The sequence below is a fragment of the Typha latifolia genome, chromosome 3 (assembly GCF_019914945.1).
Source record: "Typha latifolia isolate L0001 chromosome 3, TyphaL0001v2, whole genome shotgun sequence".
NCBI lineage: Eukaryota > Viridiplantae > Streptophyta > Magnoliopsida > Poales > Typhaceae > Typha > Typha latifolia.
In genome coordinates, this window is record NC_133088.1 from 13,847,668 (window position 1) to 13,857,575 (window position 9,908).

General features: G+C 41.6%; 2 protein-coding genes across 2 annotated transcripts; both read left to right on the forward strand.

Annotated features, from left to right (window-relative positions):
* Nucleotides 1-1,544: 1,544 nt before the first annotated feature.
* On the forward strand, nt 1,545-4,567 carry LOC140783936 (subtilisin-like protease 4). Its single transcript, XM_073131082.1, has 3 exons — nt 1,545-2,506; nt 2,989-3,495; nt 3,580-4,567. Exons 1-3 carry the CDS (start codon nt 1,573-1,575, stop codon nt 4,419-4,421), a joined length of 2,283 nt encoding a protein of 760 aa, XP_072987183.1. The 5' UTR covers nt 1,545-1,572; the 3' UTR covers nt 4,422-4,567.
* Nucleotides 4,568-5,741: 1,174 nt separating this feature from the next.
* LOC140784823 (subtilisin-like protease 4) lies at nt 5,742-9,735 on the forward strand. The gene is made up of 3 exons (XM_073132405.1): nt 5,742-6,676; nt 7,513-8,019; nt 8,756-9,735. Exons 1-3 carry the CDS (start codon nt 5,755-5,757, stop codon nt 9,595-9,597), a joined length of 2,271 nt encoding a protein of 756 aa, XP_072988506.1. The 5' UTR covers nt 5,742-5,754; the 3' UTR covers nt 9,598-9,735.
* Nucleotides 9,736-9,908: the final 173 nt, after the last annotated feature.

The window sequence follows — 9,908 nt, forward strand, 5'->3', positions numbered from 1 at the left end:
AACTGTTAATTTACTGCCATATCTTCCCAGTTTGTACGCGCTTCAAAAGCGTTTGCTCTCTGAACAAAACCAAAAATTACATATATACGAAAAAGAACGCGGACATAAAGCATGTTGCTATTAATTTTCAAAGACAACCAAATGTTTTTATACTTAATATACAAAATTCTTTCATAGAAGCCCTCCTAAAATTCCTTTATTTGTGGGGATACTTTTATTTAATTTTTTTAGTGAAGGCTTATAAGTGAGATATTATTTATTTCAACCACAATGTTAAAATCAACAGATTACAAAGTTGATACAAGAAAAAAAAAAAAGAGAAGATAGCTTGGATAGGTCTCAAAACTTTGTGAACATTAATAATATGTCAAATAATACGTTCCCATTCAATCCGGACTAACATTTGAAATATGTAGCACAACAAACTACATCAAATAAGAGGAAGAAGAAAAAAAACAAAATCAAAAGCCAGCTATTACAACCATGAAGGGAAAAACAATGATAGTGATGGCAATTGTGAAGGCGGCGATGACCGCCATTTGTAGGGAAGAGGGAGGTAGCAGCAACGATAGTGACACAAGGTAAAAATAGGGAGACAGATATAATAGCATGGAGGTCGAAGATGACAGATCCAAAGTGGCAGTAAAGGATAAAGATGACAAGCAATAGGGGCATGAGATGGTAGCAGAGGATGAGGGAGGGAGTCGGGGGAGGTGGAAGTGGACAAAGGTGGAAGAGGCGAGGCGGATTTGATAGTGGGGAGGTCAAAGATGGCAAGCAGCGATAAGACACTGATCCAACTAAGTCCGATTGACTTGAAGAAGACTACATGAAGAGAAAGAGAAAAGAAGAGAAAAGAAAGAAAAAAAAAAAGTACTCCAAAAAGAGGGAAAGAGTCTCTCCCCTCCATTTAGTCACTTGGATAGAGGAGGGGAGAAGGAAAAAATATCGGCGATCACATAGAAGACTGTCGAGGCGAGAGAACACATTAGCCCTAAAATCCTAGTAGAGCTCTCAAATCCTAGTAGAGCTCTCCGATAGAGTTACGTATTTAAATAGGTATACTTATATTTGGTGCTTATATGTATATATGTTTTAACTTTTTTGGATATAATAACTTTGTACCTGGTTGTCCCTCGCGTATCTTGTTGTGTATCAAATATTATATATATATATATATATATATATATTGATATCCAATAATTAGAACAACAGAAATATTTTTATTGTGCTCTCCCAATGGGAAGGTAATCGTTTGTCTTTAAATGGCATCTCCACCTCTAATTGTGGGCCCAATTGGAGTTATATCATTTTGGATGTCTCCTATTCCGATGTCTGAGGAAGCTGCCGCAATATTATCTGCTAGCCTAATTGGCTCAATAATGGACAGTCGCAAACGGATGAAGCGCCTTCGTATAGCCCTCAATAATGACCAATATACACAACGTTGATTTGAAAACAGTATCCAATTCTCTCGTTCATAGGATACCACATAATTCTCCCTAATGGAAATCACTCTCCTTCTCTCTTTAAATTTCAGTCTATGTTGTTCCATGCCACCTCATTCACATCATGAAGAACCAAAACCCAACCATTTCCCTCCTATTATTCCTACTCCTCGCTTCAAAATCCCTACTCCTAACTCACAGCCAGCTTCTCGAGCTCCCAGTAGTTCATGAAGATGACGATGAGGATGCCGACCACCAAGTCTACATTGTCCACGTCGACGATCCCGAGGACGAAGCCGACCTCCTCAGTTCCACAGAGCGAAAAGAGTGGCACCAATCTTTCCTGCCAAACACCACTCTTGACTCCGGCGAGCCCCGCCTTATCTACTCCTACCGCCACGCCATAGGTGGCTTCTCGGCGTGGCTAACCCGCGACGAAGCACGAGCACTCAACTCAACCGAGGGCGTCCTCCACGTCGTCCGCAGCGGCTTCTCCTACGGCCAGACGACGTACACCCCGGAGTTCTTGGGCCTAAACCAGTGGAACAGTATGTGGTACGACACCTACCAAGGCGAAGGCATGATCATCGGCGTCATCGACACCGGCATCATCCCCACCCACCCTTCCTTCCGCGACGACGGCCTGCCGCTTCCACCTTTGAAATGGCGCGGCAGGTGCGACTTCAGCGCGGCGGTGTGCGCTGGCAATAACAAGCTCATTGGCGCGATGGCGTTCCGTTCCAATCGACATCCGTCGCCCCTCGACGACCACGGCCACGGAACGCACACCGCGGGCACCGCGGCCGGTGCCTTCGTCTACGGCGCGGAAGTGCTCGGCAACGCAGTCGGGACAGCCTCCGGCACGGCGCCGCGAGCGCACGTGGCGGCTTACAAGGTCTTATACAACAACCGAGGAACCGATTACGATTTCTTAGCGGGCATCGACCAGGCGATCCTCGACGGCGTCGACGTGCTGTCGATGTCTTTAGGCTCATTAAAACCACAGCCAATGTTCTCCTCCGCGAACGGGATCGGCACGTTTTCGGCCATCAAGAAAGGTATTGCTGTATCCTTTATATAATATACGATTAAGATCACACAAAAAAAAATCCGCATAGAATATTTTAGATACAAACAAAAATTTAAAGGACGTTGCAAAGGAACCCAAGTTACTTGCTCCATTATATCATTAGGAAATTAAGTCAGGAGTTATAAATATATACTTTCTCATACAAGGAATCCAGCATGAGACGGCGTCAATATCTCATAGGCAGTGCTTTTGCACGCCTTGCGGCCTAGAACTTGATAATACTTATAAGAATACTGGTCTCTTTCAACTTTAATGTAAGAGGGCATCGTAATAATAAAATAAAAATATAAAGAGTAACTATAGAAAATTTGAAAATCGTACGATTTTCTTTTTCATAAAAATAAAACCACATGGAGTGAAAAACGACATGGATTAATTTTATTTTATTTTCCCCTTTTTAAGACAGTGGATTAACAATTAGATCCAAAATTTTCCCTTTATTTATAACAGGTATTTTCCCAAGCATTTGCGCAATGAATAATGGCCCGTTCGAGCGCACTGTCATCAACGACTTCCCATGGGTGTTAACAGTTGGCGCAAGCACACACGACCGAAGAATTACTGCAATCGTTAAACTCGGCAACGGTATGGAATTCGATGGTGAATCAGCTTACCAACCACCTAGCCATGTCCCTGTGCAACTCCCACTCGTCTACCCGGGTGTGAATAAAACCCAGCAGACGTTAAATTGCCTCAAGGGCTCCATGAATGGGTTTGATGTGAAGGGCAAGATAGTCCTTTGCGGGATGGGGCATGTCGAGAACGTTGAGAAGAGCAACGTTGTAAAAGATGCGGGTGGCGCCGGTATGATCTTGATGAACCAACCGTGGAATGGGTTTACCACCTTTGCCGATGCGCATGCTATCCCCACAGCTCATGTTAGCTTCGTTGATGCACTAAAGATACTGAACTACTTCGAGACCACACCTGGGGCGACCGCCGAGATTATATTTAAAGGTGCAGTTTATTTTTGTTTAGGAATAACTAACCCAAATTTTCTAGCACTGCAACATATTAATTCTTTCCTCTGACACATTAAAGGTACAACGTTTGGTCACCGTCCGGTGCCTTCCGTCGCTTTCTTCTCCGGCCGAGGTCCGAGTTCTTACAACGGTGGCATAATTAAGCCGGATATACTTGGGCCGGGAGTGAACATATTAGCAGCATGGCCGTACGAGGTCGGCCCGAACCCTTCCGGTGTGAAGACGTCAACATTCAACTTCGAGAGCGGCACATCGATGGCGACGCCACATCTCTCGGGCATCGCGGCTATGCTCAAGAAAAACCACCCTACCTGGTCGCCGGCGGCAATAAAGTCGGCTATCATGACCACGGCGCACGTGGCGGATCGTGACGGTAATCAGATAATCGACCAAGCGGACTACAAGCCGGCAAAACTCACCGCCATGGGGGCCGGTCATGTGAACCCGGCAGCGGCTAATGATCCAGGGCTTGTATATGACCTTAAGCCCGACGACTACATCCCTTACCTTTGTGGCCTAGGCTACTCGGATAACCTCGTTCAAGCTATCACTAGAACACGAGTACAGTGCTCGATAATACCGAAGATTAGTCCAGAACAGCTGAATTATCCGTCCATTGCTTTCTCATTCGGGAATTACATAAGCAAGATTGTGACACGGACGGTGACAAATGTAGGGGAAGCTAATGAGATTTACTTCCCCAAGATTGTGGTGCCCAAGGGAACCAATGTGGTGGTTTCACCGAACAAGCTCGAGTTCTCAGGCGTAGGACAGAAGCTAAGCTTTAACGTGATGTTTAGCGTTGTAGGCAGTCAAAGTCAGCATCAGGTTGCGGAGGGAGTCATCGCATGGGTTTCAAACAGGCACCTCGTCAAGAGTCCTATTTCTGTTACATTCTAGATATTTACTTGGATATATATGCAAAAAGAAACTCGATATCATCGTGAAGAATCATGATATGTAATAAGTATTATATACGGATCGAATTATTAGACATGTTTCTTTTGCATGCATATCCCTCTAAAAAAAATTTTACTTGCCTAAAATGAAATTTTTTGCTTGTATTTTACTTGCCTGTATTTTTTATTTGTATTTTGAACAAAAATATACAAATTATCTTTTGCTGATTAAAATGAAATTTTTTTCTCTTAAAAGAACAAAGATATCAAAGGTCAGAATAGCCATCGAAAGTAAAATGAATATTATTAAACCGGTGACTTACACTTCAAGATGGTAGATCACTTAAATTTTTTCTCTTTTTTATCCATCAGAGACAATATCAATCCTAAATAGCCATATCAAGTACTTTCACTTACTCTGCATGAAAGCCAATATATATGCACGACACATTTATTTTATTTTTTTGGGCAAATTTTAATTACATAAGAACTTTTATTTAAGCCCTTCTAATTCCAATCTATACGAATTCCATCCAAAATTAACCATGTAGATAACATTTCATCAAAACTGTAGATAACCTTTTATAATAGAAAAGAGAGAAAGGTTGAGAATTAAAAAAAATGTTTTTCATAAAAAAAAATTCTAATTAGTTTTTATAAAATTAAAAAAAAATCAAGCAGTTTTACATAGATTAGAATTATATTTTATAAAATTATAAAGCAGTTAAGTGTAGCAACTAAAACTCAGGAAGACAGTAAGTTTTAGCCTAGCCAAACACATATAAATTACATTTATGACTTATGCTTCTGAGCATCTAGCAACCAGAGCTTTTGCCAAAACTGATGTGCATGAGAGCCATGAGTAGTGTTAAACTATAAATCTTGTTTTCTATCGAAACGAATCCAAATTACTTTTTTTTCCTATCCAATAATTAGAACAACAGAAATATCTTTATTATGTTTCTCTTCAATGGCGGAATACTTTCTTTTCTTAATGAAAGTTCTCTATCTACTTTAATATTTAAAGCGGGTCCAATCGAAACTGTATCATTCTGGGTTTCCCCAATTATGATGCCTGCGGAAGTTGCCGAATAAATATGTATGTTATCCACTAGCCCAATTGACTCAATGATGAACAGTCGCGAACAGAGCATGCACTTTCGTCTAGTCCTCACTAATAGTCAATATATACACAACTTCGAAGCAGCATCCAATCCCGTTTCTCATAGGATGCCATTTTACTTATCTTATGCAGTAAGACAGAAACCAACTCTCCTCTCTCTATAAATTGCAGTAGGAGATGTAGTCTTCTTCCATACATTCACATTCACATCATGAAGAACAAAAACCCAACAATTTCCCTCCTATTACTCCTACTCTTCGCTTCAAAATCCCTACTCCTCTCTCACAGCCAGCTTCTTCCCGTAGTTGAAGACGATGACACCGACCTCCAAGTCTACATTGTCCACGTCGATGATCCCGACGACGAAGCCGACCTCCTCAGCGCCACAGAGCGAAAAAACTGGCACCAATCCTTCTTGCCAAACACCACTCTCGACTCCGGCCAGCCCCGCCTTATCTACTCCTACCGCCACGCCATAGGTGGCTTCTCGGCGTGGCTAACCGGCGACGAAGCGCGAGCACTCAACTCAACCGATGGCGTCCTCCACGTCGTCCGTAGCGGCTTCTCCTACGGACAGACGACGTACACCTCGGGGTACTTCCTGGGCCTAGACCAATGGAACGGTATGTGGTACCAATCCAACCAAGGCGAAGGCATGATTATCGGCGTCCTCGACGGCGGCGTCATTCCCACCCACCCTTCCTTCCGCGACGACGGCTTGCCGCTACCGCCGTTGAAATGGCGCGGCAAATGCGACTTCAACGCGTCGGTGTGTGCCGGCAATAACAAACTCATCGGCGCGAGGGCATTCGATAGTTTCAGAGTATTTCCGTCGCCCCTCGACATCGACGGCCACGGATCGCACACCGCAAGCACCGCGGCGGGCGCCTTTGTCTACGACGCGGAAGTGCTCGGCAGCGCTATCGGGAGAGCCTCCGGCACAGCGCCACGAGCGCATTTGGCGGTGTACAAAGTCCTGACCAACAGAAAAGGTTCCGAGTTCGATATCCTAGCCGGTTTCGACCAGGCGATCAACGACGGCGTCGACGTGCTCTCGGTGTCAATAAGCGGAAAACCAAAGGCAATGCACTCCGCCGTTTACGCGATCGGCACGTTTGCGGCCATCAAGAAAGGTATTGCTGTATACTTTATATATACTTTATAAAATGTAGTCAAAAAATTGATTTTTCAAAATACAAGCCCTAGTTCACTTTAACAATAATTTTTTTTAAATTCAAAATATAAATCTTTATTCTAATATATAAATATTATTTATTAGAATTACATTTTATATAGAACACCAACCTAATTACTATTTTATCCTTAAAATATATTTTATCAATCTATTTTATATCAAATCAAAATTCATTTGTAGTAATTACATAAAAAATAAAACACTTTTTTCATATTTTCATTGATTTTATATCACATAAAAAATAATTATTACATCCTTATTTTAAGATACAAGTGAAGATAAAAATTACTATTTAGACACTATTTTAAGTATAAGAAAGAGAAATACCTACTTTAAAATTAGCCTTATTCTTAAAATGAACGAGTAGCAAAGAAATTGCAATGAACCGCAAATTACTAATTGGGCCATTATATATTATTAGGAAATGAATCGCGATAATACATTTATATTAAGATAATCTCCTATATGAGGAATCAAGACTTGATAACAACCATATATCGTTAAGAAATAAAATATCTCTACTTAATAAAATATTATTACATTGTTAGTTCTACATATATTGCTAAATCGTAAGGCTCGATTTATAAATAATAAAAATATAAGATATAAACTATAATTTTTTTTAAACGCGGAGTGTTATATGCAAATTTTTATTAAAAAAAATTAAAACTAGAAAGGAGTGTTTGTGCAAAAATTACAAATCAAACCACAAGAATGAGCCTTATAATTTTTGGGATCAACAATTAGGTCTAATTTTTTTTTTTTTTTTGACAGATATCTTCCCAAGCATGTGCGCATCGAATTACGGCCCAGACAAGCACACTGTCGTCAACGACTTCCCATGGGTGTTAACCGTCGGCGCGAGCACACATGACCGAAGAATTTCTGCAATCATTAAACTCGGCAACGGTATGGAATTTGAAGGCGAGTCAGCTTACCAACCACCTAACTATGCCCCCATGCAACTCCAGCTCGTCTACCCGGGTGTGAACAAAACCCAGCAGACGTTGGCTTGCCTCAAGGGCTCCATGAAAGGGTTTGACGTGAAGGGCAAGATAGTCCTTTGCGGAACAGGACATGTCGACAACGACGAGAAGAGCAAGGTTGTCAAAGAAGCAGGTGGCGCCGCTGTCATCCTGATGAACCAACCATGGCAGGGATTTACCCTCAAGGCTGGTGCAGATGTTATCCCCACGGCATATGTTAGCTACCACGATGCATTAAAAATAATAAACTTCTTCGAGACCACACCAAAGGCGACTGCTGAGATTATATTTAGAGGTACAATTTATGTTTGTAATTATGATTTTTCATAGAATAGAATGAGTAAAACAAGTCCTACCATGCCATTCGGTTCTAAGTTTAGGTAACTAAACGGATATACATCACGGCATGCACTCTAATAACTGTTTAAGTGTGAGAAGCTCGACCTAACCCATAGTGAGTCATTTTTACTCAATCTATTGAGAAAATAGTTGTGATTTGTGAGCATTAATAGGATCAAGTCTGCGACAGAACCGTGCCGTGCTCAATCTAAACCCAATAAGTTATGGCAGACCTAAGGCTATTGTAATTAATTCCTCATATGATCATATCCAACCCCAAATCTAGTTATGTGATCTATAAAATATTAGGTTAAATAAATTGAGCAAAAAACTTTTGGTTTATAGAATGACATGACATGTAAAATAATCTTATATATAGAATAATTTAAATAATATGTTCCAATCTATAATATAGATAATTTGACTTTTGACTACAAATCTAGAGTAGTATTCTTTAATCTAGAATAGAGAATCCTCTAGTTAGGAACCAAACAGGGCTTACTAATTAGAAATTTAAAATGGCATGCCTAACATTACAGCAAATGTTCTATATAAAATACAGTTGTGGGGTTTGATATAGACGTAATCCATATTATATATACTCGTAGACCTTACGAATGATAAGAATGAACAAGTAATCCAACTTTTTCTTGCACTACAACATACTAATGCTTTCTCCTCGAACATTGAAGGTACAACGTTTGGTCACCATCCGGTGCCTTCCGTCGCCTCCTTCTCCGGTCGAGGTCCGAGCAGCTTCAATGGTGGCATTATTAAGCCAGATATACTCGGGCCAGGAGTGAACATACTAGCAGCGTGGCCGTTCGACGTCACCCCGAACGCTACAGGGACGAAGACGTCGACGTTTGCCTTCGCGAGTGGGACATCCATGGCGACGCCACATCTCTCGGGGATCGCGGCGATCCTAAAGAAAAACCACCCTACCTGGTCGCCAGCGGCAATAAAGTCGGCCATCATGACTACGGCAAACCTGATAGATAGTGACGGTAACCGGATAACCGACCTAGTGGACTACACGCCGGCGAGCTTCACCGCCACGGGGTCCGGGAATGTGAATCCGACCGCAGCTAACGATCCAGGGCTTGTATACGACCTTAAGCCCGATGACTACATCCCTTACCTTTGTGGCATGGGTTACACCGATCACCAAGTTCAAGTTATTACTAAAGATCGAACACAGTGTTCGAAGATACAGAAGATTAGCCCAGAACAGCTGAATTACCCATCCATTGCTTTCTCATTTGGAAAGGCAATGAGCAAGAATGTGACACGGACTGTGACAAATGTAGGGGACGCTAATGAGGTTTACTTGCCCAACATTGAGGAGCCCAGGGGAACCGAAGTGGTGGTTGCACCGAACACGCTCGAGTTCTCAGATGTAGGGCAGAAGCTAAGCTTTACTGTGATGTTTAGAGTTGTGGGCAGGCAAATGATGGGTCACGTTGAGGAGGGAATCATCTCATGGGTTTCAAACAAGCACGTCGTCATGAGTCCTATTTCTGTGACATTCTAGATATTTACAATTTGGAACCTTTGCCATATATGCAGAGACAGAAAAACGAGATATTATTATGTGAAGTGTCATGATATGTAATACATATTATAAATGGAATAAAATTAAATGGTGCCCGATTGAGGACTAAGACGAAATCTTGCGGATGATAGCCGGTAGATATTTCCTTATTTTTCCAAACAAAAGGGAGCTAGAACTTAAGGAGGTCTTATTATTTACTTCAGAATGTTTGAAGGAACTCTGCATGAAAAGAGGAGGAAAAAGAAAAGGTAGTATAAGAATAAAAATAAACAAACAAATTAATGGCCAGG